This window comes from Eschrichtius robustus, chromosome 13, assembly GCF_028021215.1.
Source record: "Eschrichtius robustus isolate mEscRob2 chromosome 13, mEscRob2.pri, whole genome shotgun sequence".
Taxonomy (NCBI): Eukaryota; Metazoa; Chordata; class Mammalia; order Artiodactyla; family Eschrichtiidae; genus Eschrichtius; species Eschrichtius robustus.
The window spans coordinates 46,655,567-46,682,302 of record NC_090836.1 but is presented as its reverse complement, the minus strand read 5'-3'; the positions used below and the strand labels follow the sequence as shown (position 1 = coordinate 46,682,302).

The following is a 26,736-nucleotide window of genomic DNA, read 5'->3' as shown; positions in this document are numbered from 1 at the left end:
CTTCTGTTCTTCTGTAACAACAACTTGAGCACTCTTGTTTGGTTTCCTCTCAGTCTTATACTTGTTCACCTTCAAAATGTTTACTAGTTGGTACAGTATGCTGCAAGGAGGTCCCCCTCCCTCCCAGCAGAAAAGCAAGGCAAAGGAAGTTTCAAAAACAACCAGGGGTGTTAAATTACTCATGTTTATTTATAACAGACCTTCAGCCAGTACAGTACAAAACTTACAGTAGTATATCTCCGTTACACAAATATTTACTTACAATATATTACATATACAAAATGCTTTGCAATAAGTCTCAAAAGCTAGTTTAACTCCCCTTGAGAAAGGAGAAAAACTCTTTAAAAAAAAAGGTGGGGGAAGGGGGAACCAGAGGAAGAGGAGGAGGTGAAGGGGTAAGGTCCAAGGAGACACCAAGCATAGGCTACAAATGAAACCCTGGGAGAGAGAGAAGAGAGGTGGTATTGCACTTGCTTCTGTGTTTTATTTTTTTTTTTCTTTTTGTTCTTCATAACTTCTGATTAAAAATATATATTATATATATATTATGTACACAAGGAAAGAAGCTGCCGGAAGTATTACAAAATCCCATCTGCAGCTTGGACACCGACACGAAAAAACAAAGGTCTGGAAAAGTGTCTATTTAGAAATTTTTTTGTGTGGTGTTGATTTTAAATATCAATATAAAAGGAAAACACCTCTTTTCTCCATGTGGGTTTCAATGTATTTTTTTTCTTTTTCTTTACTTTTTTTTTTATGCAAAAGGCTGCTGGGAAAGAACATGAGGATGTTTGAGGTTCCAGAGCTGGAAGGCTCTAGAAAGTAGGATTTTGTACCTAAGACCCTGGTTAAAGTGCAGTGATGGTCTGGAGAGAGACAGAATGCCCTTCTCTCCCCTCCTTAGCACCTGGTCTTGCCCTTCCAGTCTCTGCTCTCATGGGCTCAGAGTATGGCCTCAGAGCATAGTCTTTCATGTTCCAGGAGGTTACAGGTGCCAAAACTGACTGGGGGAGGGGACAGGGCACCCTAAGGCTCTGATACCCCAGAAGGGACTAGTCCTTATGAGGTATCACCAAATACTCAGCAGCAGAAGAGATGGTGAGGGCAGGTCTAACAGGAAGGGGCTCAATAACCAGAACAGTTGAGGGGAACCCCAGATATTAATGTCAGCTCTGCTGCCATTCTGAAACAAGGAGCCAGTTCCCTGGGGTGTTCTCAAGAAGACTCTCCCCTTCTCCAGAGACCACTCTCCTCCCAGATGACTCCCCGATCCTCTGCCCTTGGCAGCATCTGTTTATTGCTAAATTGTCAAGGAGGAACAGTCAACATACAGTGCCCCTCCTTGACAATCTGGTTCTCTTGGGGAGACCACATAGTAGGGGAGAAAAGGAGGAAGAAGAGAAGTTTTTTAGGGTCTCCCTTCCCATAATAGGGTAAGGTAGACTCTCTTAGAGCCCTTAGAGCCCCAATCCCAGGGTCTGTTCCTTAGCCAACCTTTTACCATCCCCCTAAATTATCCCTGATAGGGAGTGAGAAAAGTAGGAGGCAAAAGAGCCAATAAGGAAAGGACATGTGGAAAGAAAGATGGAAGGGAAGAGAAAAGGGGGGAGAGAGAGAGAGAGAGAGAAGGACCAAGTGTTACAACTTGTGAGGTGTTGTGTTTGGTTTTTACTTTTTTTATCTTTAAATATAGAAAAACAGGCTTTGGTTTGAATCTCAAGGAAGCAGAGAATGGGATGGCTGTGGCCTTGGGCAGGGAACTCTTGTAGAAAGAGATCTCCAGTTGCAGCGGAGCTGTATCTCCTCCTGCCCCCTTCTCACTAACTAGGTTACCCAAATAGCCAGGGGTCTCTGCAGTAGCCAGGAGAGTGCCCCCTCCTGCCCTACATCTGGGAGCTGAGTGTAGAGGGGGCAGTAAAGGATGATCCCCCCAGTTCCGTTATGCCCATCCCATTCTTGCTGGGACAAGAGTGGAATGGGGAGAGGGGCACATGCCCTTGCTCATCCTGGGATAATTTTTGGTTATACTGAAAATTAGGAGAGAGAAAAGAGACAGCCTTTTCTCCCTGCCACTGATCCTAAGAACAGGGCCCAGGAGCCCGGGAATGAGAGGGTGAATCCTGCTAGGGGGAGAAGAAGAAGGCAGCGTGACGCGGGGGGCTGAGGGTACCCCCTTGTTATCAGGCAGCAACTCACCAGTTTCTCATAGGACAGGGACCACAGGAGCCCCTGAGAGCCCAGGAAGGTCACTAGAGTGAAGAAGCTTGAGAGGTGGGAGAGAAAGAGAAGAATTTTGACCCATTCCCTTCCCTGGTTCCCATTTAGGCACCTGTGGCTCCAAACGTGTCAGAGACAGAGGACTGCTGACCTAGCCTTGGCCCCTGAGAATATAAAATTGGGGCACTCCAAGGAGAGAAAAACCACCACGGAGTAGACGGGCAGTTTGAGGAGAGAAGAGGGAGATATCACATCCTAGAGGCAGATCCTGAACGTGGGCTTTGGGGAACTCGTATTACTAGGGGGATGTCAAGAAGACCCTCAGTCCCATGGTGCCTGGGGAGAATTTCTTCGGCCTCTCCTCCTTCCAAATGAGGGATTTCTTCATTCGATCAGGAGTAGTGCAAGCTGCCTAAAGTGAGAGGGCACAAGAGGTATGGAGTACCAGGTTGAAGGGTCCCAGAGAGGAGATATAATGCCACAGAGCTAAGGTAGGTCCAGAGGGAGCTATCAGCATCAAAACTGAAGAATCAGATAATGTAAAAGATGAGGACTTAAATCAAGAAGCTCAAGGTCTCTTAGCACTAAGAGGAGCTTCCTACCCCTGGGGCCGTTGGAGAAAGCTGGATCAAAGAGAAAAATTAGGCCTAAAGCAGAAGGGGACTGTGGGCAGGAAGTGGGGTGTGGTAAGTGACTGATATAAGTTAAAAAAAAAAAGAAAAAGAAAACTCAACAAATTATATTAATAAATAACTCAGTGAGTATGGTGGGATGAGAGGAGAAGAGAAAAAGGAGAAACATAAGCAAAAGACCTGTTTCATCACAATGCTTAGATCAGTCAGGGGAGAGGAGGAGCACAGGTGAGGAGGGGTCAGGGTCAAGTGTGAAGTCAGGTAGCCAGTAGCGGGGCTACACAACCCAACTCCTTGGGACGTGATGGGGACAGGGCTAGACTCCTGTAGGTAGGGCAGTGGAGTGGTGGACCGAGGGGGGACGCTAGGTCGCTAGCCCACCTTGTGCTCCCCCCGGACAATGTGGGAAGAGAACTCGTACCGGTCCTGGCTGTGGTAGCCACAGATGTTGCACTCGAAAGGGTCTCTGAAGCCATGGCAGCCCATGTGGATAGTGAACATGACATGGTCCAGGAAGAGGATGCGGCAGTGCTCACACTTGAAGGCCTTCACCGGCTCACCGCTCTCGCCCACCACCCGAAGCACTTCCTTGGAGGGGCCTGGGGTGCCCCGCAGTAACCCCTCCTGTGGCTTGGGGTCCTCTTTGGCGTAGGCAGGACTGGGCCGGCCCACCACAATGGTGGGAGGAGGCTGGGGTGGGGGACCCTGAGGGAGGGAAACCACCGCCCCAACCCGATCTTCGTGGTTGCTCTCTGTATCTGTGGAGTCCTGGCAGCCATTGCTGGGGGACGCCCCGGGGTCAGTCAGGGGGCCTCGGGCCCGGTAGAGGAGGGGACCTCCATCAGCTAGATCCTCGGGTCCCTCACCTGCTTCTCGGGACCCTGGAAGCTCCAGTCGACCAGGGAGGGGCTGCATCTGAGTGTAGACAGAGCTGATGACGGGCGTGAGTTCTGAGATGCAGTTGGTAGGTGGAAGGCGGAGGGGACGCAGATGTTCTGCCCCCACAAAGGCCAGAGAACCTCCAAAGCCAGGCTCCAGGCCGTGGTGTGCCACCAACTCCACATCCTTCTCATAGCCACCCGAGTTCACATCATAGGGGAGGTCCGAGAGGCTGAAGCGCATCTGCTTTTCGCCTGTGGAGAGGAGGGTCTCAGCAGGGCTGGCTTTGGATAATTCCTAAGCTCCCCCAGGATTACTTCTTCATTTTCTTTCCCCTGGGGATGGCTGTAACATTATTCACCACCCCTCATTTACTTCCCTCAAGGTCAGGTCCTGTGTGGGGCTTCTCCCTGACTCTGGGCTATAATCTTAGGGAAGGACTCAGTCCCAGCCCACTGGTCTTGAATACTTCTTTCGTTGCTCTCTATAAAGCTCCAGGTCCTTAGAGAGCTAACGACCAGGGCCAGGTCGGGGGACCCCATACACACCTCTTCTCTCTGACTCTAAGGGTCCTTCACTCAGCCCCTGTAGACTGAAGTCCTTACTATTTTCAAAAATTGGAAGAGCCTGAGCCCCTGACCCCCTCCTCTTACAACCAACCACCTGGAGAACCCTCAACTCTGACCCCTCTTCCACCATCACGGGGGACGCTCTCCCTCTCTACTCCCCTCCTGTTCTGGGGATAGATTCTGAGCACCAAAGACCACCAGACCGCTTTCTTTCCCCCAAGCGAATCTCCAGACCCAGTTGGTCTAATGGCTACCAGTGCTCAGATTTAGATGAGCTGTGGCTTAAAGCTGATGTCTCCTCTCCAACTGGACTCTTACCTACAAACTTCTGGGGAGTGGAACGCTTGCGTTTGGTGAGGCTGTTGGCCAGACGATCGATGAAAGTTGGCCTCTCAGAGGATGAGTGCAGCATGGAGTCTGGCACCATCTCCAGGTCCCGTATCTCATCACCTAGTGGGAGGGAGGTGGGAACAGGTAGGAGCAGCTGAGTAGGGGTAGCAGTCTGGCTTCCTGCCAGCTCAGCTCCTGGCCTCACCACAGCACATTTCTGATAATTTGGGGACAATTAAATACATGTGGCCCTTGATTGTATACTTCCTTGTACTCTCTCTCTCCCATTAGACTGAGGACATAGATCAAATCCTCCCCTACCTCTGGATCTCCCTGCAGTACCCACCACAGGGCTCTGCACCAACTGGGGTGCTCGGCACATTTACTGGGGTAACTGTCCCTGTTCCATAGACCCCATCCCTTTGTGGGGGTAGGTGCTGGGATTGCCCTTGTCCTGCACTCCCTCCGGCCTTGTTCTCAACTCCCCGATGGTCCTACCTGCAGGCTCACCTGACTGGCCAGCCAGAGCTTGGGCTTCAGTGCTGAGACTCTGTAGGTAGTTGTGGCACCGCTCCTTGTGCTCCTCCAGGGTGCTCTGCTGTTTGTAGCTCCGGCCGCAGTAGTTACACTTGTAGGGCTTGCCCACCGTGGGAGAGGAGACTGTGTAGGAGAGAGAAGAGAAAGCATTGGAGTTACTTCTCCCTGTGCCCTGGCTCTGCAAAATCGCCCAGGAGCAAATGTGCACGGGCGTGAGGAGGAAGGGACGTTGCTCAGTCGAGTTCTTCTGCTTGTCTTCCTTTCCCCAACTTCAGCTGCAAGCACGGACAGACGACCAAACCTTGGAGAAGAGGGACAACGGGCAGCTATGGGAGGAGAGAGGGGACCCAGGGCACATAGCTTTGGACTGTTGGTGGGCCTCAAGATGGCCAAATTGTTGTTCAAAGGAAGGGAGGACCCAGGGACTTTGTAGGGGGTCATCCCTGGCAGGCAGGCTGGCCCCACCCCAGGATCTCAGAGTCTGGGGCCCAGACTGTGGTTTAACCTTTCCATGTGGCAGGCGGGTATAAGTGCTGTTTATCAGACAAGGGGATTTTTTGCTTACGAACTATCTGTTTCAGTTTGGAGGAAATTGGTGGGCTGGAGTGAGAGAAACAAGAGCCCTTAGATCTGCCAATGTGGGGAGGGGCAGTTTTCACTGACCTTTACTTGTACTCTTACCTCCATCCCTGGCCTGGTTTTACTACTCATTTTTCTTTCTCTCTACACTGAGATACCAAGAGAGCCCTAGAAAAACCATCACTGATAGAGAAATTCTGAGAAGAGAAAAAAAGAAAAGAACAAGAGGAAAGTAAAGGTGAAGAATAAAAGGAAGAGAACACCAACTTTGGGGGTCTTGTTTTAAAAAATAAAGAACAGGTTATAAAGATTTTGCTTCCACTGAAGAAAAAAAGGTTGGAAAAACTGAGATCAACACTTCCTTTAAAAACTTGAGAGATGATATTTGTGAAAGTATCTTGCTACTATTGAGCAGGGACTCAGGAGAAGGTATCTCCAGGAGGCTGGTAATTACTACCCATCCCCCAACGCCTAAACTGGGCCTAGTCTCAATCAATCTACTGCCATTTTGCTCTGGCACTGTAAATCCGAGTGTTTGGGGGATGAGATGAACGCCGTGGTCCTCATCCATCCAAGACTCTTGGGGAAATGATCTAACATCTAGGGGAGGAACTCCTTTTTTCCTATAGTGTGGGCTGTGATAGAAAACATCTCACAGAGATGGGATCCCACAGTTTATGTGTCCGCTTCTGTCCCTAATAATCTCCTACAGAGCAGCATCCAATATCCACCCAGCTGGCCCTGCTGTTTTGGTAGGAATTCTAGGGGGCCAAGCCATCCTTGTCCCAAACCAGCAGGGGGAGCCACCCCTTCTCCTCAGAAAAGGAGCACAACTCCCTGGCACCTGCCGTTAACGGGATTCCAGCGAGGCTGCACAAGAGCTCTGTGATAATAACATCTACCTTGGAATCGTTATGGGGATCACATGAGCGAGGAGACACACGTGAAATGCTCTGTAGATTATAAAGCATGAATCAATAATGATCTTTCTCCCTGGTTCTCCACATACATAGCGATAAAGAGGTCCCAGCTCCAAAGTGAGAGAATCTAGAACAAGGTAGGTGGCTGGGAGAAGTAGAGGGTGGTGAGGTGATTGCTCTGTCCCTTTTAATCCTGGCCTAGGAGAGTTTAAGGAAAGAGAAAAACAGCAAGGAAGGTTTCCAAGGACAGACCCTACTAATTCTTTCCCCTCTGCCCTTCTTCCTTCCTTTTCCCAATCTTGAGCTCCCTCCTTCCTGCCAGCTCAGCTCCTGGCCTCTTCCCAAGTCCAAGCCAAAAGCTTAAAACTCAGCAAAATGCTTCAAAAGTGCTATCTGTCCAGCTGATTCAGAAAGACGTCGACTCAACCCGCCTTGGTTGGGGCTAGGAAACCTGGTTAGTCCAGTTCCCTGGCACTGTTCCAAACACTGACCTCCAGGCACCCTCTGGATTTGCTGTTGCCTCTGGGAAGGTGACAACCTCTTGGGATGGGAAACAGAAATGGGATACTCTTTTCCTAGGCTTCCTTTCTTCCAGTTTGGGAGGCCCACGGAAATTTTCAGAAACCAGCAGGAAGTCAAGGGGAGACCAGACAGAGTGGGGAGATGCAGATGGTGACAGGTGTGGGGCCTGGGGCACACGGGAGTAGAAGGAGGGGTTTCCCTGGTGCTCAGCAGTGGGGGGTGACGGGGCCCAGAGGGTTCTGGCATCAGCGTGAACTTTAAAACCCAAGTCGGGGGACTTCCCTGGTGGTCCAGTGGTTAAGACTCCGCGCTCCCAACGCAGGGGGCCTGGGTTCAATCCCTGGTCAGGGAACTAGATCCCGCATGCTGCAACTAAGAGTCTGCATGCCGCAACTAAAGATCCTGCATGAGGCATTGAAGATCCCGAGTGCTGCAGCTAAGACCTGGTGCAGCCAAATAAATAAATAAATAAATAAATAAAAACCAAGTCAGGGAGGGTGACTGTTGAGAGCCAACAACATCACCCAGGCTCCTTCTTGCTCCCTATTACAGAGGATGGCAGATGTAAAATACCCCATCAAAGAGCCCCAAATCCCCCATGGGGCCTGCTGCCCTGCTCTGTGAGTGCTCTGCCCTCCTCAGTGGCAGACACTGTAACTCCCCCAGTACAAGAGAAGTGGCTGAGCTCTATTTGCTGGGTGTCCCGGACAGGTCACCTACCCGAGTGTGTGCGGAGGTGGCCAGTGAGCGCATCACGCCGGCGGCAGGCGTAGTTGCAGAAGGGACACTTGAAGGGCTTCTCCCCAGAGTGCAGCTTGATGTGGCGCAGCAGGTTGCCCTTCTGGGTGAAGGAGGCACCGCACTGGTTGCAGTGGAAGGGCCTTTCTCCTGCGAGTGGAAGACAGAGCCCAGACGACCAGGCGTGAGGAACTGTGAAGGTTAAACCTAGTCGCTCACGCTCTGCTTCACCCCACCCGGGGGAAGGAAGGTGCTCAGAACACATTTCTGAGAGGCAGGGCTGTGCCACACACACAAATCCTGCTTTATAAGGACCCCTTGGGAACAGTCTCACCCTGAGATGTAGACTAGAGGTGTGTGGCAGGGGGAAGGGTGCCAGACCTGGAACTCTGGGCCAAAGACTGTTGTTAAGAACTGAGCCCCGCAGGGCCCACTCTGCCCCAGAAGTCCGAAGCCCAAAGCCCAAGAAAGCTGGGAAGAGGCTTCTGTGTTCCTTTTTTTAAAAAAAATCATGAGACAGGGACTTCCCCGGCGGTCCAGTTGTTAAGACTCAGCGCTTCCACTGCAGGGAGCAAAGGTTCGATCCCTGGTCAGGGAACTAAGATCCCACATGCCTCGCAGCACGGCCAAAAAAAAAAAAAAAAAAGAATCATGAGACAGAAGGGCCCAAACAATACCCGTTGGACTATAGGACCCTTCTTGAGGCTACCACACCTTCCCCTCCGTCACCTCCTGAGACAAATACCAGCTTTCCTTCGTAACAACAGCTGAGGAAAGTGCCAGGAAGTACAGGTGTTGAGGGAGTCCGGATTTCATCCCCAGACTTTTTTTCATCAGCTAGAAATGGTGCTGGGAGAGACCCTTCCCTTCCTGAGGCTACCCCACTGCGGCATAGCCTCGCAGCACGGCCTCTGCCTCGGGGCACCTGCTGTACTCACCCGTGTGGCTACGCTTGTGCACCATGAGCACGTTGGGTCCGATGCAGACCATGCCACAGACATCACATTTGAGCTTGCCATTGGGCAGCCGGATGCCACCGGGGGAGTGAGGCTCTGGCCCGCTTCCATCACAGTAGCCCAGGGGCTCCGACAACGAGTCTTCCACGATCACACTGTCGTCCTTTTCCAGGAGCCGCTCATCCGGCCCGAGCAGTCTGCTCGACTCCTCATCGCTGTACATCTCCACCTTGATGGAGTTGGCTGGAGGGTGGGAGGGTGTTTAGGATACAGACAGGCAAAGGGCGGAACCTGCTTGTGGGCCAGAAAGGCCCTCCTAAAGTCGGAAAGGCTGTCTCCAAGCCCTGAGACACTGAGGTTTTAAAAGAAGCCACTCCGGGACTTCCCTGGTGGCGCAGCGGTTAAGAATCCGCCTGCCAATGCAGGGGACACGGATTTGAGCCCTGGTCCGGGAAGATCCCACGTGCCGCAGAGCGACTAAGCCTGTGAGCCACAACTACTGAGCCTGCGCTCTAGAGCCCAGGAGCCACAACTACTGAGCCTGCGTGCCTAGAGCCAATGCTCTGCAACAAGAGAAGCCACCACTATGAGAAGCCCCCGCATCGCAATAAAGAGTAGCCCCCGCCCGCCGCAACTAGAGAAAGCCCGTGTGCAGCAATGAAGACCCAACACAGCCAAAAATAAATAAATAAAATAAAATAAGCCAATTCGGGACTTCCCTGGTGGTGCAGTGGTTAAGAATCCGCCTGCCAGTGCAGGGGACACGGATTCGAGCCCTGGTCCAGGAAGATCCCACATGCCATGGAGCAACTAAGCCCGTACGCCACAACTACTGAGCCTGCGCTCTAGAGGCCGTGAGCCACAACCACTGAAGCCCTTGCGCCTAGAGCCCGTGCTCCGCAACAAGAGAAGCCACCGCAGTGAGAAGCCCGCGCACCGCAGTGAAGAGTGGCCCCTGCTCACCACAACTAGAGAAAGCCCGCGTGCAGCAACAAAGACCTAACGCAGCCAAAATAAATAAATAAATAAATTTTTTAAAAAATGAAAGAAAGAAGCTAATCCCCTAAGTTCCTGGGTGGTGATACGGGGTCCTGCTGGGACCTGAAACAACCTTTTCCTCCTATTCCAACCACCAGGCAAATAGGTTTCAAGAGAAAAAAAGTTGGGGTACATGGGATGTCTTCAGTTACTGGGGAGAGGAGGAGACTAAGGGGAGCTTTTTTCTCCACTCTCTTGTCATTAGGAAAGATGTCTGGCTTGGCCCTGGGCAGGAAGCCAGCAAGTAACAGTGGCGGGAAAATGGTCCTAGGAAGACCAAGACGGCGGGCTTAAGAAAGAGCAAAGCTGGAAGACAGAAATGGCTCACACTATCCTCCTGCCCCATAGGACCAAACACCTCTACTCCCCTCCGTAAAAATCTGGAGAGGGGGATGGAGGAGGGAGGAGCCATGGAGGAGAGAGCTTTGGCTCTAGCTCTGACCTACATTCCTGGCTATTCCAACCATTTAGAGAATGTCACAGATCCAGGGCCAGCTGAGGAGGGGCAGTCATGGGGACCCTGTCTGGCAGGAGACTAGGGGGTGGTGATGGGGGGATCCTTCTCATCTCTATTTCCTAACTCCAGCTCACGACCATTTCTATCTACTCATTTCTCCAGCTCCAGAATTTCTCTTTGGAGCCTTTACCTTAATCCCACCCGTGCCTCTTTTAATTCCACCCTAGTCACTAGGCAGTGACCATTCACTCTCCTCTCAGAAGTCAGGGAAACCCCAGACTGAGCTCCTGAGTCCTGTTAGAGACTCTGAGCCGGAAACCAGAGGAGGGCAGCGATGGGGAAATGGCTGCCATGGAAGGCGAACTGAGGGCACCTAACGCCAGGGAGGGCAGGAGGCTGCACTTACCACTGAGTGAGCGGCTGGGAGAAGAGTGCTGGCTGTTGGGGCTGCTCACTGAGGGCCCCACTGGGGCCCCGAGGAATTCCTTCTCCAGAGATGAGTCCCCGCTACCTTGGAGGAGAGAACAAGAGGGGAGGTGAAGTTGCAGTGCGAGCCATTTACTGTCCATTGCCTAATCTCTTCAAAGTTCAGTTAAGTTTCACAAACGTTTATCTCGTAGCCATGTACAAGGCAGTGTTGTATGCCTGGCACCACACCTTGTGCCCTCGCCAGCCTGGGTGCCCGGTGCTGACTTCCACGAGCTCAGTGGCTGCGCCTTGCCCACCCTACCTTCATCTAGGCCTGAGGGGAAGAGCATCATTGCCTGACGTCCACAGGAAGCAGGGCTGGGGCTGGGCGGGCCGGGGTGGAGAGGAAAATGGGGGCCTCAGGAGGGGGGTGGTTCAGGACAGACGTTCTTCCCTACTGTTCCTCTCCGGAGCCCCTGACACCAGGTTCGGGATCTGCAGGAAGGGCAGCTGAAATTGTCCCTGAATCTAATGATAATGATAGTAATCATAATAATAGAAGCTAACATTTTAATTAAAAATTTTTTTTTTTTAATTTTATGGCCACACCGCACGGCATGTGGGATCTTGGTTCCCTGACCAGGGATCGAACCCACACCCCCTGCATTGGAAGCGCGGAGTCTTAACCACAGAACCGCCAGGGAATTCACAATAGCAGCTAACATTAATTGAGTACTTACTACATGCCAGGAATTGTTCTATGCACTTTAAATGAATCATCTCATTTAATCTTCACAACAACTCTGTGAAGTAGGTGCCAATATTATCTTAATTTTACAGATGAGGAAACTGAAGCACAAAAAAGGCTGTGTTACTTGTCTAAGGTCAAGTAGTGGTGGAACCCCAATCTGATCACAAACAGTAAGTACCCATGCCTTAACCATCACCTGTATAGCTAACTGGGAGTCAATGTTTCAGTAGGGAAGAGCTGGGCCCATTCGACTTTCTAAAATCAGCAAAAATGTGGCTACTCTAGAAAGCCTCCATCTGATATGATTCCAATCACATATTTACTACTTGATGTTCCCTTGACAGTGAAATAATCAGTTTATTCTCAATATATTCATTTTAACTTGGTCACAAATTGCTTTGTAAAAATGCTTTTTAAGAGTGTCATATATGTTTTTAAAACTCAGATAACACACCTGAAGATACGAATCATATCTTTAAAAAAAATCCCTCCTCCCCACAATCCTCTGCACAAATATACAGGTGAAATAAAACACATGTAGATAAACACACACAGACACGGACACATACCACATATGCAGATACACATAAAGAGAACATACCTATTGGGAGAAACATAGTCATAGCCTTCAACATTATCTGCTAACATGAACATGCATAGATGTGTGCACACAGGCCTAAATATGGAAGACAGACAGAGAGAGAGAGAGAGACAAACCCTAAAATTCATCCCTAAAGTCCACCTATTAGTATTTTACCCAATTTCCCAGCTATGCACATACTTACTTTCACAAAATAAAGATTCCATTATAAAATGGTTGGAGTCTTGGGCCTGAGGCAAGAAATCCGGAACACACCCTCCTGAGGGATCCCTCTCCAGCTTTGGTCAGTGGGAAGAAAACAACCACTCAGGACTTTGGGACCATTTCCCATTCATATCCTCTACTAAAAGTCCCATTTCCCCCACTCTATCCCATCAAAGCCTGAGGAAATTTGTTCACTACCTATCGAAGAAGCCTTATGGCTTGAAACTGAGGTTCCCCAGCTGGGGTTCTTTAGATGAGCCATGGTTATCTAAAAAAAGTTGCCCCATATCAGGACCACACACATATCGTGAAGTGAGCATCTCAGAGTTGTGGGTTGAGACTTGTAGACTCAGACCCAGTTTTAAAATATGTCCTTTCAACTAAGAGTAGTGTTTGCTAAGGTTAGAAGGGCTGAAAGGTTATCTTCTCATTCCTTTTCAAATGTTAGTGCTGACTTGTCCTAAATCACTGGATGTTAGTAATGGGGGAAGAACAGGGCTCTGGGCCCTGGCGCTGAGTCCTTGACCCTAAAAGGATGAGTGAGCTTGCTGGAAATCCATTGCTGGTCCCAGCCTACCAGGCTGAGGCTGCCTCTTGGGGCCTGGGGCTTGATATATGGGGAAAATATCCTTAAAGGGATATCTAGGGACACTAAGGGAAAAACACCCTTTGTGGCTCTCCCTCTTAAGGCCTGGGAACAGGAGGAAGAGCAGTTACCGCCAGAGTCACACCAGTAGTTCAACGGGCTCTTTGATGCCGTTGCCTTCCCTAGGATAAAGGTAAGAGGCAAAACAGGCTCAAGTCTACTTTTATGGGGCTAATACATAAAATAAATCCATTTCAGGGGTCAGAAAGTCTTTTGGGGCTCTAGGGATTTTGAGTTTTAGCTGGAAGGTGAAGAGAACTGGAGTCAGATTTAGGAAGTTCAGCAGTTCCTCTCTCAGCCCCAGAAACCCCAGTGAGGGAATTTCAAATGCCTGGGACTCCCAAGAAATCCCAGACTGTCAAAGCCAAGAATTAGGGCTGCTCTCAGGTCTCAGAGAAATTTTCTTGGTCAAAGTCATCACAGATTGGCTGAAACCCCAGAGGGCAAAGCCAAATCATGAGGTTCACATCAGAGGAACCAGGAGGTGGGCAAAGGGCATAAAAGCAGGAGGGAGAGAAAGGAACCAGAGCAGCGTCCCACCAGCTAAATGTGTTTCCCACGTTGAGGGGGTCCAGCCCTCCGCTCCTGCTGCCCTTCCTCCATCCCTTCAAAGAGTAGCCACCTAGGCAAGAGCCGTGAGGTCCGAGAGCCTCCACACTTCTCTGCAAGGGACCTCATCCTAACCGCCTTCCTCTTCTTGACCATGGGTTCCAGGGGGCAGGATGCTAGACTGCTAGCAGGGAAGAGTGGGGTCAGGAGCAAAGAAAGACGCCCATCCCCAGCTCTATTGTGGGGAGGAGGCTGAAGCCCCTCGGATCTCAGTTCCAGGCTGAGGCATCTGCTGCCAGGGCTCCTCTTTACCTCGATTCTTTCTATTGCCCATTCCCACCCCAGCCTGTCTCGGCATTGGCATTTCACCCCAGGCAGCTCTACATCTGTCCCCAAGGCCTAATCAAGATGTCACCACAAGCTCCCACTGTCCAAGTCGCAGCCTTTGCTTAGCAACACCAAACACCATTTCCCATCCTCCGCAAGTGTAAGGAGGAACGCCCCCTCCCCTGCTACACACACAGCCCCCATCCTCTCCCTCTCCTCAGGCTTGGGAGTTGTTACTGAATTGGCTCCCTAGCCCCAGCACCCCCCTTCCCCCCTCCACTAGCCACCTTCTGCCTGAACTTACATTATCCTTCCCTTGCCGGTGAGACCCTGGGGTGCGAACGCGGCCGCCGCCTTGGAAACGGCGAGGGAGTGCGGGTGGTGTGTGCATGTCTGCGTCTCGGTGGCAGGCAGGGGTGAGCCCAGCCACTCACCTTCCAGGAAGCGTGGATTCCTGGAAGTGAGGGGAACCGCCGTCATTTCGCAGGCAGCGGCAGCGGCACGGTGAGCAGGGGCCCACGGCTGCAGCCAGCAAGAGCTCAGCCCAGGGTGTGTGAGCGTGTGTCTGTGTGTGTGTGTGTGTGTGTGTGTGTGTGTGAGAGAGAGAGAGAGAGAGAGAGAGAGAGAGAGGGAGAGAGGGAGAGAGGGAGGGAGAGAGGGAGAGAGAGAGGGAGAGAGGGAGAGAGGGAGAGAGGGAGAGAGAGAGAGAGAGAGAGAGAGGGAGAGAGAGAGGGAGAAAGCAGGAGCAGCACAGCTTGGATGTGCCTGGGGAGGGGGCTGGAGAGAATGTGTATGTGGTGACGGGGGCTAGGCTACAGCATCCCTTCCTCAAGCCAGTGAAGGGCTGGGGTTGGGGGGGGTCCACAGGGAGGGAGGCAGATGCCGTTGCCCTCGTGCCCAGCAGACAAAGAGGAACTGCACAACAAATGCCTGAGAGAGACAAGAGTGTGTGCAAGAGAGAGAGAGATGGATGGGCCCACAGGGTTGGGGGAGAAAGGGGGGCCCCCAGGGAAGGCCCAATCCTCTGCCAGCTGGGGAAGCCAAGGCCTCAGAGGTCATGGGGCCCAGGACAGCGGGCAGCTTCAAGGCTCTCAGATCGGCAGAGAGCCCCTCCCCCACAGAACTCAGGCTCTCCGTATCCCTCCTTTCCTTCCTCCTCCAGGAGGGAGGTCGCTCTCCAGATCTGGGGACTGACAGCCTCCCCCTTCCCAGCAGCCGGAGGGCCCTGCACAGTCTGATCTCAGGCTCGTGTTGCTCTGTGGCCCTGAGCCCTTTCAGATTCCAGGCAAAGTACTGGTATAGTCTCCCCACCTCCCCTCCCCTCCTGTGCCCCTGGGGCCCCAGCAGCCGACAGCCCTGGCTGAATCCGCCCTCTATCAAGACAAGGCCTCTGCTCCCTTCCCTTCCAGAGGAGCTGCTCACTGACGTGCTGACCTACTTTGGAAGACTAGATTTTCTGATTCCAAGAATTTGGGGGTGGGAGGGGCTGTGAAACTTTGGGCTGTCTACCCCTGGATCCCTTTCTGCCAAGGTTCCCTTAAACATTTCACAGTCCCAGAAAACTTGGGACAAGCACTGCTCAGTCAGTTAATTGCACGAGCTGCATTTGAGCAACTCAGTTTCCCTTGAAAGATAGGGAATGGGGGTGGGGAGAGCACCTGTGTGGTAAATTAATGGATTCCTCCTTTCTTCCCTCTCTTCCCCAGGAGGGAATGATCTGCACCTTTAGAAAGAGATAGGGGAAGAAAAGGTGGATTTTCTGAAATAGGTTCTGTGCGGTGGGAAAATCTCTTCGAAGAACAGGAGAGATACCCCTTCATCAACTGGCCAGGCAAGTGAAGGCCCCCAGGTGTGGAGGCGGAAGAGCTGTGAAGACCGTGAGGGGGCCGCCGCGCACTTTAGGAGGGGTGTACACTGCAGCCTTTCCCCCTGCTTCCACATCAGTCCGGGAGAGAAGGGTCAGCGACGGGCACTCAGGCAGCCCTCCCGTGAACTGTCTCAGCCACGCCCAGTCCTGCAGGGGCTGCTTTTCAGTGCTAATGTTAACCCTGCCTTGATTTTCCCCTGTGCCTCTCTAAGGTGCAGTAGCTGCTGACATCTAGAATTCTCAGAACACAGATGAGGGGTTTCTGGCCTCCACTTTCATTCAAAAACCATCCTGTGCAGAGGACTCTTCTTATCTAGGAAGTGCCACCCTGCTGAAAGCAGGGAAAAGCTTGGTTTCATAGCACAGTGAAGCCAACACCCTCAGAAGTTTTCCTCTAATACTCAACATTCTCCAGAGATAGGACTGAAAAGAGCTCCATGGGATTTCCCCAGCCGGCTTCCTAGCTTCTCATTTGCCTGCCTTAGGGCAGGGACTTCTCCATCTGAGTGTTCCCCAGCACCAACGCAGGGTCCTGAGAACAGGTGTTCCTCAATAGTGGTTTTCTGAATAGGCTTAACTGAGCAGGAGGTAGGAGGATTGGCTGGTTCCTCAGAAAGGCCATGACTTTAGTTCCAATAAAGTCTCTTTCAACTAAATCAGTCCACTTGATCCCTGTTACTCTGTCCAGCATGTAACAGGTATCAAATGCCTGTACCCATTCCAACGCCTTCCCTCCTTAAATGAGAAAGGGGTCAGAGTCAACTTCTTACCTTGACATTATGCAGGTGTTGTCAATGACTCTCATATGTGTGTCTGACCCATCTTGCTATCTCCCTTAGCGCATGCCCATAATTCCTCCATTGGTCCCACTTTAAGGTAAAAAAATAAACTATAGGTCATTTCTACAATGGTGCCTGGATTACTGATGGGGATACGCATCACCTCAGAACCCAATTCTGGCTTCCCTTACCTCTTACAATCATTTCCTGCCCTAACATTCTAATGGTCCAAAAAATGATTCCTTCCATCGTAGAGACAAACTCTGTCTTAGGCCCTTTCCTACACCCTCAGAGAGAGCCGGATGAAGTTCCTCATTTCTTTTCATCTTGTGAAACTCTAAGAGGATCCTGATTACTTTCATATCCCTAAAAGCCACCCGTACTACAAGCAGTGATCTCTTCTGCCTCAATAAGAGTATTTGGCAGGTATAAAAAGCTACGACGTTATGATCACGGAAAGGATTGGGGGAGAATTGGGCTCTCTACCTCTCCTTCAAAGGTGTAAGCTCTTGGCCCACTGGCTGAATTCAGACCATAGATAAATTTGGCTTCTTGCCCCATGGAACATTTTTTTAAATATGGAGTTATTATTTTTAAATGGAGACATTTCATATAAAATCCTGATTTCTGATTTCTTTTCAAAAGCTAGAAGTTTGGGCCATACTGGATACGCATTCCCACAGGGCGATGCCTGCTGGACTCTGCAGAGCTCCTGCTCCTTGAGGTAGGACATGTGCTCTCCAGTCCAGGACAGTCCCCATCATTCTCTTCTGCTCGTTATCCAAAGCCAATTCACTCTTTTACATACCCACCCGGCCCCTGCAGGCCTCTGAGGTTTGAAACCTGGCTCTGCTCTCTACCTGGCTGGGACAGGATGTCATGTTTAGCTGGTGACCTCAGAGCACAGAAGAAGGAATCTTATCTTCCTTCTGTCTCTTTGTTTCAAATCAGTCCTCTCTCTAATAGTCTCCACTCATATTCCCCTCCTATTTCCTTCTCCTACTCCTATCCTCCAAGATGTCTGGGGAGAGAATCACTTTTTAGGGAATGTAAAATGACCAAAATAAATGCACATCACCAAGAGTGAGTGACAGCTCTGTGACCAGGGCACTCAGAGGTCCCGTGCTAGGCTGAAGGCTCTCCACTCTGCTCCACAGGAGAGCATCTGCTCCCAGCCCCTTACAAACAGAATGCACAAGAGGGCATACCAGACATATAGGAGCGGCCATTGCTGTCTTCTATGTCCATCTTAGAGAGATTCTGCTGGAAGAGAAAACAACTACTATTAGAAGCCAGATCTGGAAAGGGAGTAGGTTTCTCTCTGACATTCTGGAGTTAGCAAGAACCCTAAAGGATCACTTAAGTGTGCTCTGACCCTATCCTAAAGAAGCAAAACCTCATACTTTGTCCCGGAGAGAAAGACGATGTACCCTGACTTACAAACCCCAGGGTCTCCGCCAACCCCCAACTTCTGCAGGCTTCCCCAGTCTCTCGGGTGGAAACACTGTCTTATTCTACACTGGTCCCTGATTGTGTTGTTTGGAGAGTAGACCCTCTCCCTGTAAGTGGAGCTGATGGTGTAGGAAAGGAGACAGGTTACAGCTCAGCTCTCATGAGGCAAAGAAACAACCCCATAGAGGCTCTAAACCTTGTTAAGGATGGGGTAGTAATAGGAGGAAGAAGCTAGATGCGGTCGTTCAAGGGATACTTTTTTGGGTGGAAGGAGGGAGGGGGACAGGAAAGTAGAAGATAAAGGAGAGCAGCCCACCTCAAGTTCAGAGAGGAATCCTCTACTGAAGGTGTAACAGTCAAATTAAACCTTTAAGTGTTTCCCCCCTTACTTCTTGTCGATTACTTTGCTATGTTTATTTTTTTAAAAGGGGAGTTGGGGTGGGAACCTGAATTTAAAATGCGGGTTAGTCTATTTGAGGGAAGGCAAACAGTAATTGGCAGTAGAGTATTAAACAATCAAGAACTGAGGATAATTAAAAGTGATAATTTGTTGCAATGAATTATCCCAGGAGCCTGTGGGAGGAGAAAAAAAAAATTCTATTTGGTGGAAATTTACATACATCCAAAATTGCTTTCACCAGTCATCTCATGAAAAATAAATACCCCAGGGGCAGATTTTGGGGAGCTAGAGTGGGGCGAGGGAACAGCCTGAGCTGCCACCCGGATTCTTGGTCTCTTTGAAGGATCTCACTGAGGCAGATGGATGGAAATCTGGTTTGCTGGTAATACTATATTGATAGAGGTGGGGATGGGGGCTCTGGAGGGCACACAGGGGAAAAGTGTCTATCACCCCGTCTCCCTCCCACCACACTCCAAGTCATTCTTGTCTAGTGCTGGGAGACATCATACTCTAAAAAGTCTCATGAGAAAGCCTGACACACGGGCTCTCCTTCACTTTGCAAAGCAGCTCTCCCTAGATTTCATTAGAGAGATTTCTAGTCTCACCTAGGACGCCTGGGTGTGGAAGAAAAAATTCTCCAAGTTTATTTTCAACTCCTCTTTTCTTGACATCCTCCCCGAGATGGACTGAGCTTTGGGACCAGACTGCTAGACCAAGCCACAATAAGAAGCGGTTCCTTGAAGGTTCCCTTAGGAGCAATGATGAGAAGAGCCCAAGTCCACAGTGGTTAGTGAACTCATACCCTCTGGAACTAGCCATAGAATTTGCGGTGGTCAGAGATGGAAATACGAGGCAACGCGGTCTGGTACTCATGGGGTCCCTTTCATTTCCGAATCATTAGCTCCATAATTGCCCTTTGGGATTTTGCAGAGCTCAAGATGCCACATGTGACTTCCCTCACACACACACCCCCACCCCCCAATGCAGGAGAAGCAAGAGTGAGTAGGTTTTTCCCCATTTTCTGCTTGGAGAAACTGAGGTTCAGAGCAGCTAAGTGACTTGTCTCAGGGCTCATACTGAGCCTGGAACAAGGAAAAGAACCCAAGTCTCCTGCCTCTCTGAGGTGTGCTTCCTTTCAAAAGCCAGGGTACTCAAGGCCTTCATGGATCTTCTTGCTTTTCCCTAGTTCTAACATCTTTTCCTTTGGTATGATCCCCGTGGGAGCGGGGTTTGTTACTTAAAAAGTAAGAGCAGGGACTTCCCTGGTGGCACAGTGGTTAAGAATCCACCTGCCGGGCTTCCCTGGTGGCGCAGTGGTTGAGAATCTGCCTGCCAATGCAGGGGACACGGGTTCGAGCCCTGGTCTGGGAAGATCCCACATGCCACGGAGCAACTGGGCCCGTGAGCCACAATTACTGAGCCTGCGCGTCTGGAGCCTGTGCTCCGCAACAAGAGAGGCCGCGATGGTGAGAGGCCCGCGCACCGCAATGAAGAGTGGTCCCCACTTGCCGCAACTAGAGAAAGCCCTCGCACAGAAACGAAGACTCAACACAGTCGTAAATAAATAAATAAATAAATAAAAGAACGTGAATTTCTAAAAAAAAAAAAAAAAAAAAGAATCCACCTGCCAATGCAGGGGACATGGGTTTGATCCCTGGTATGGGAAGATCCCACATGCCGCGGAGCAACTAAGCCCGTGAACCACAACTACAGAGCCTGCGCTCTAGAATCCGCGAGCCACAACTACTGAGCCCGTGTGCCCCAACTACTGAAGCCTATGCACCTAGAGCCTGTGCTCCACAACAAGAGAAGCCACCATGATGAGAAGCCCACGCACCGCAACGAAGAGTAGCCCCCGGTCACTGCAACTAGAGAAAGCCTGCGCGCAGCAACGAAGACCCAACGCAGCCAAAAATAAATAAATAAATTTATTTATTTATTTAAAAAAAAAAGTAAGAACAAATTGAGCAGGCTCTATGGGGAGAAATATCCTAATGCGATTGTGTGTGTGTGTGTGTGTGTGCGCGCGCGCATGTGTGTGTATGAACGGGGAGCTAGACAAGCACTAGGTGGGCAGAATAGTTGAAGCATAGCATTCAGCTATGCTGAGTACTGGCTCAGGAAGTGCATCTCATTCTTGGACACCTGCCCAAATGGCCCCAAAACAATTTCGAGAAGGGTCTGAAGGAGTTGTTTTCTGAGTTGGACTTTGTTCCTAGAAACTGAGGAACTGAGCTCTTCTGCTTCTTAATTTTTCTTAACAGGTGCTCCATGACACATCTTGGGAAAAATCAGTCTTTAGCTGTCTCCAACTGGTCTAAATGCCAAGTTGGTAGCCCTGGGAGTGAGACCGGACTGAGATTCTGCTCTTCCCGATCCTGGTATTCCGAGAGCCAGGAGCACATCAGGAGATGTACTTCACTGTTTGCTCAAGTCTTCAGGCAGCATATCCCTCTCCACCTTCCCACTCCCTGCCCCTCAAAGCACCTTCTCCCCTGCCTGGCCTGCCAGGCAGATCTTAGTGTCTCCTTAGAGGAACTGGGTCAAATTAGGCAGTGCCAACTGGAGACACACCACAGCGGGAGGAGGCATAAAGAGGGAGAAGCTAGTGACACAAGACAGGTTTGGTTCAAAGATCTCAAAAGGAAACTGGCTTTATATCAACATAGACACCATTCAGTGATGGACGGAGGCACATATGTACTGTAAATTCAGTTCAGTGAGCTGAATACAAAGCAACTAGAAACAGCCAGCCTCCCAATTCAAAAGGAAGTATTTTTATGAGGAGGGAGGAAAGGTTGGTCATTGTAACCTGAGACAAAGACTTTCTTCCCTGTTCTTTTGAATGCACCTGGCACCATAATAAGAATCCTCCATGGCCCTGGCTTTCTTCCATCAACATGATATCGCATTTAAACAGAAATGGGCAGGAATGGGTATCCCTTCCAGACAGAAGATTTCCCACCACACTTCCTGAGAAGCAGCAGGTGAGACCAATCCAAGGTCTGACTTCCAAGGTTAGGCATCAGCTACCACCCTCATCTCCCCATCTCCACAAAAACGTTCCCACAGCTCTAACTATTGGTGAAAAAAATATCAGAAAGTCAAGTTTTCTCTGTGTAGTGGCTCTGAAAGCCTGAAAGAATATGGACATCACAAGTAATTAAAGCTCTTCAAATCCTCCAAAGAATCCTGTTTGATCCAGTGAAACTCCAAGACTGGAATTTAAAACACAGTCCATGTGGCTTAGTGGGTAGAAAGGTAGTGAGGAGGATGTCGTTGGGAAAGAGGGTGAAAGTGGAGAGAGGGGCAAGGATCCAGGCCATCCTTTTGGCTGCAATAGGGAGGAGGGGAGATTTTTTTCTCTGGTCTCTCTTAGGATCTGGGATCTGAGGTGGAGTCCAGTGATTTTTAAAAAAATTTTTTACTGGGGTATAGTTGATTTACAATGTTGTGTTAGTTTCAGGTGTACAGCAAAGTGGATCAGTTATACATATACATATATCCACTCTTTTTTAGATTTTTTTCCCATATAGGCCATTACAGAGTATTGAGTAGAGTTCCCTGTGCTATACAGTAGGTCCTTATTAGTCATCTATTTTATATATAGTAGTGTGTATGTGTCAATCCCAATCTTCCAATTTATCCCTCCCCTCCCTTGCCCCCCTCCCCCGGTAACGATAAGTTTATTTTCTACGTCTGTAACTCTATTTCTGTTTTGTAGATAAGTCCATTTGTAGCTTTTTTTAGATTCCACACATAAGCAATATCATATGATATTTGCCCAGTGATTATGAACAAGACAGATCTTCCCACCTGCCTGGGATTGAGCAGCGCAGGTACTAGAAGTGGACCAAACCCAAGCATCATCCTCTCCTGTCTGTGCCTTCCTGAACTGAATGAAACCTCAGCAAAAAACATGTTGGAATCACAAAGCTGGCTCTGCTCTCTATCAGGACTTTGAATAACTGGGGAGGGGGAAAGGGTAAAGGGTTGAGAGAAGAGGTGGAATTAGGTATTGTCTGCAACCTGACTACACGCCGCTTTCCAGGAACCAGACCTAGACATTGAGCGATTTGCAGCTCTGAAGTGATCTTTAGGGTCAACCTAGTGCCCTCTGAAGGAAACCCACCAACCTTTTCTCAGCTTATGTGTCTGTATTTACAGCAGAAAGATCTGACTCATTTTCACCAGGCTGTAGATAGTGACCTGTTTACTTATAACACAGACGAGGACAGCTCAGCTTCGTTATCCAAGTGCTTGGGGAGCAGTGTGGGGCGGATGAATTCTCAGGTCACCCTAGGAATGGCCAGTCTCTAAAATAAGAAGGGGTAAGAGCTGGAAACACAACACCTGGGCAGTGGGAAAATATCACCTCATTGTCTCCTTTTAGCTCTCAGTTGGATGCATCTTTTCTCTTGTTCTTTGTGCTTCCCTGGCCTCCCCACGTAGACTGCGGAAGAGAGAGAAGGCTAAGGTTTATGGGTGGGAGGAGAAACAATCTCACCCCTCCCATGTCTCATTTCAGAACTAAGGAAAGGGCCAAACTAAACAGTTTAAATCACCAGGTGTGATGCACATGAGATGATACTTTCTGGGGCTTTTGGGTATACCCTTGAGTATATAAGCCCTATGTTTATAGAAAGGCTCCACAAGGTCACTGCTGTTCAGCTGTACCTTTTGGCAGGGGTGGGTAAAGTAGAGCAGGGCAGTTCAATTTGAGTTTTATAATAATAAGTTTTGAAGCCAAAGATGCCCAAAACAGGGTTTACTATCTCAAGTGAAGTTTGAAATGACATGGAAGTCTCAATTAACTATTCTGATTGGGGTAGGGTGGCAAAAAGGTGGAAGAGACAGAAACAATTGCCTTTGGTGGCAGTCCTGGCCAGAAGTCCCTAATGCATGGTGACCAAAAGAGCTCACTGTTGTTTGGGCCAGGAAGATGTTTTCAGGCTCCTCTGCTAACAACGAATCTTGCTCTGACAATCCAATTTAGTAAGCCTCTGTTCATTTGGAGGGCCTGGGGCAGGGGTGCTCCAGGACCTGGGGAATCTTGGAGCTAGAATGGAGTTGAGAGATGATCTCCAATCTCTTGGTTTTTAACAGAAGAGTTAAACTAAGCCCAGAGTCACCCATCTGGTTAGCGATAGAAGTAGGACAAATAGAACCCAGGTTACCAGTCTGGGCTTCTTTCTACTACAGCACAAAATCAAATCTTGCCATAGCAAGGTCTGGGGCTCCTCTGCTTGCTTTCTTTCTTGGATGATGAAATGAACAGTTTTGGGGTCTCCATCTTAGTGACTTAAGTCCTTGAACTACAAACACAGGTCTATGGATGGGAAGAGAAATAATCCTCTCCCTCCCATGTCTGTTTTCAGAGATTATGGGCCTGAGGAAAAAGCCAACCTAGACTCTCACTAAATCTCTTTAATGTAGGAACAGGGCTCCTTGGCTCAAGGATTAGACCAGCATACGTATTCCAGCAGAGTCTGCAAGGTCGATGACCCTTGGGGGGGACCAGGCCATTCATATCAGCACTACCCTTTCTTAGATGCTTTCCTCTGAAAGACCTTGAACCTGTCTCTGTTTCCAATACAGAGTCCCCAACTCTTCTGAGAAAAGGAGGCAAATCAAAGAGCCTGGAATTCAGAGCTTTCTCCAGCAGGGTCAAGAGACCAACAAAGGGAGTCCCTCTGCCTGTGGCATTGTCTATACCCACAGGGTTCCACACTCTTATTTGTTCCTACAGAGCAAAATGAGGCTAGAAATACCTGCCCTACAATAACTTTTTATTTTTTTTAATCAGTCATCAATTTTATACACATCAGTGTATACATGTCAATACAATAACTTTTTATTTTTCCTTGACTATTTTGTGTGTGTGTGTGTGTTGAGGGAAGAGAGATGGCCAGTCTGGGAGGAAATAATTTCTTTGTGGATGTTGGGTGGGGAAAGTAGGATAAAAGGTGGGATAATGTTCCTCCCATGCTGGGAAGTACTAAGCATGTACTAAGAGGAAATAAGGAATAAACTTTCAGTTGCATTTTCCACTGGAAAAAAGTCAGGACTTATTTCTGAGCCAAGTCCTCCAAACCTACTGAGAGTAAGGGGATTGCCCAGAAGCTACAATTGAACTAACTAACTGCACTCAGTGGGCAACAAAAACATTATGTTTTGTGCTTGAGACATCAGCATCTACTGAGTAGGACAAGATATAATTCTGAAGGTGCCAAATTGAGGGCAGCTCCCACCATCCTGGGGCCCACCCCAGAAGCTCCACTGAGACCTCTCCTGCTTCCCAATGGTAAGGCTATTTTCTTCTTTAAAGACTTTATTTTTATCTCAGGAGCCACTCTTTTGACGGTTCTCATGACCCAGGGAGCAGTCTGGATTCTCTGAATTAGGCTGTAAGTGGGGAAGGCTGAAGTCCCCCGCACACCACAGAGCAAGATTCACTGACCTACTGGCAGACCCATGAGGAGATGAGGAATTCCCGGCTGGGCATTTCACATACCCCTACCAAATAAGATGCTACACCCAAAGGGTGTCTGATTTGGCCTTTTATCTGGTCTTGTTCTCAGAATCTGAGTGGTCTTAAGTGGAAATATTCTAGGTAGTCAGACACCTGCTTTTATTGCTTCCTAAGGACATGGACATGTACCTTCACCCAGACAAAGTGAACAAGTAGCATTAAGGGGAAACAGCTAGGCCTCAATAGTCTGCTGCTTGCCCATGATTTCGGAAGGCCTAGAGCTGACCTATGAGCAAGTCACAACCATACCAAGCTCACCACTGGTGCTTTGAGGGCTCGGACTGGGGACACTGGAGTATAGCTGGAGCTATCAGACATGTAAGTGGGGGTGGATAAATCACAACAGTAGACAGTTTTGCTTATAGGAGAAGGGACTGAGGTGAAAGAAGGTGTGCAAACTTTGACACAGTGTGGTTGGTAATACATCAAATCTTCCTAGAAGCAGAGTCAGTAAATTCATGACCTTGGAGGGGGAAATGGGGTACCATATTTCCTAAACATCTCATATCTAAAGGTCCATGTTCCCATTAAACATTGTCACCAGACAGGACCAGTCATAATTAAAAAAAAAAAAAAAAAAGGATAGAAATCAAACAGTGAGAATCTACAACTACAAGGGCGAAGACAGTAACTGGGGATGGGGCTGTGTGAGGAGATACAGGGAAGGCTGTTTTAGTTTAGACCTGCTTCCCAAGTCTGTTGTACCCTCTGGTGGTCTGCCCCAGGGCTTCCTCTGTGTTTCTTCTTTAGGGCTCCTACGCAATGAATCTCTTCCTTCCCAACCTTGCTTCTCAGGTTCCCTGGACTTCTCACCCTACATAGTACCCCAGACAGCACTTTTCGCTCCACCCTAAGTTTCTTCTCTACCACATGTTTCTCCCACTCTGCTCACTGCCTCCCAGTCTTCCCACTTAGGCCTATGTCTTTCTCTCTAACCTTCTTGACCGACACCTTCCCCCCACCCCACCCCGCGCCGCCTCTCGCTTCTTTGCCCAGGTACCCAGTCTAATTCGCCTTTCTCCGCCCTGTCCTTCTGTTCTACCCCAGCTGTACCCCACGAAGGAGCCTCGCGCACACCAGCTCCCGCCTGTCCTCGGTCCTCTGCCGTGACCCATCTCCCGCCCTTTTAGGACGCCTAGGTCCCTGCTACGTCCCCCTCAATCCTGTGGTCTCGCGCCAAACCCCCCATGCCAGCTTCCTCCCTTGGGCCGCAACCCACCCAGCGACCCTCTTCCCGCCTCGCCCCCGCCCACATGTCCCCCTCCCTTCACACCCAAGCCCCTCAGGCCCCGCCCCCGGCGGCCGAGGCCCCGCCCCTCGCGCTTCGCCCAAACCCCGCCCCTCACTCACCTGAGGCAGCTCCGCGCGCGCGCAGGCTGGGCGGGAGAGGGAGAGGGGAAGGTATTGGGGGAGAAGGGGGCGGGGCGGCGGGGGTCCCCCACTCTGGCCCGGGCGGCCCAGTGCGGGGGGAGTGGGGTCACTGAGCCGGCCGCAACCGGGCCGGAGGCGGGACCCGGGCGCTCAGCGGCGGCGGCGGCTCCATCTCCATCAGCGGCTTCACCTGAGGAGGGACGGGCCCCCCCCATAAACCCCCCCAGCACGGCTGTCCCCCCTCCCCCGAACAACTTCCGGCCCCACTACCAGGCGACAGGCGGCGTGGCTGAACACCGAGCGCCCACAAGCTGGGGAGACAAGGGAGGAAGAGCTAGGGGAGAGTAGCCGAGCGCCGAAAGATTCAAGTCCTAAAGGCGCGGTCGCAGGCAAAGGGTAACTCAGTGACTGCCCCTTCATCTGCATCTACTTTGCAAACAAGGCCACGGTTGGACGCCCTAGTTGCCGTGGCACA

General features: G+C 50.1%; 1 protein-coding gene across 9 annotated transcripts; it reads right to left on the bottom strand.

Moving 5' to 3' along the window:
* Window positions 1-212: 212 nt before the first annotated feature.
* On the bottom strand, window positions 213-26,451 carry IKZF4 (IKAROS family zinc finger 4). Of its 9 annotated transcripts, XM_068561329.1 has the most exons (10): window positions 26,241-26,451; window positions 22,734-22,811; window positions 17,715-17,766; window positions 16,498-16,596; window positions 10,781-10,885; window positions 8,862-9,122; window positions 7,906-8,073; window positions 5,126-5,287; window positions 4,616-4,747; window positions 213-3,982 (listed from the first exon to the last, which is right to left on the bottom strand). In XM_068561329.1, the coding sequence occupies exons 6-10, from the start codon at window positions 9,100-9,102 to the stop codon at window positions 3,222-3,224; spliced, it is 1,464 nt and encodes a 487-aa protein (XP_068417430.1). In that variant the 5' UTR covers window positions 9,103-9,122; window positions 10,781-10,885; window positions 16,498-16,596; window positions 17,715-17,766; window positions 22,734-22,811; window positions 26,241-26,451; the 3' UTR covers window positions 213-3,221. The 9 variants fall into 9 exon arrangements, with proteins under 9 accessions (XP_068417430.1, XP_068417424.1, XP_068417423.1 ...); XM_068561323.1 differs by lacking the exon at window positions 16,498-16,596 and having other exon boundaries at window positions 22,712-22,811; XM_068561322.1 differs by lacking the exon at window positions 16,498-16,596.
* Between the last annotated feature and the right edge of the window lie 285 nt (window positions 26,452-26,736).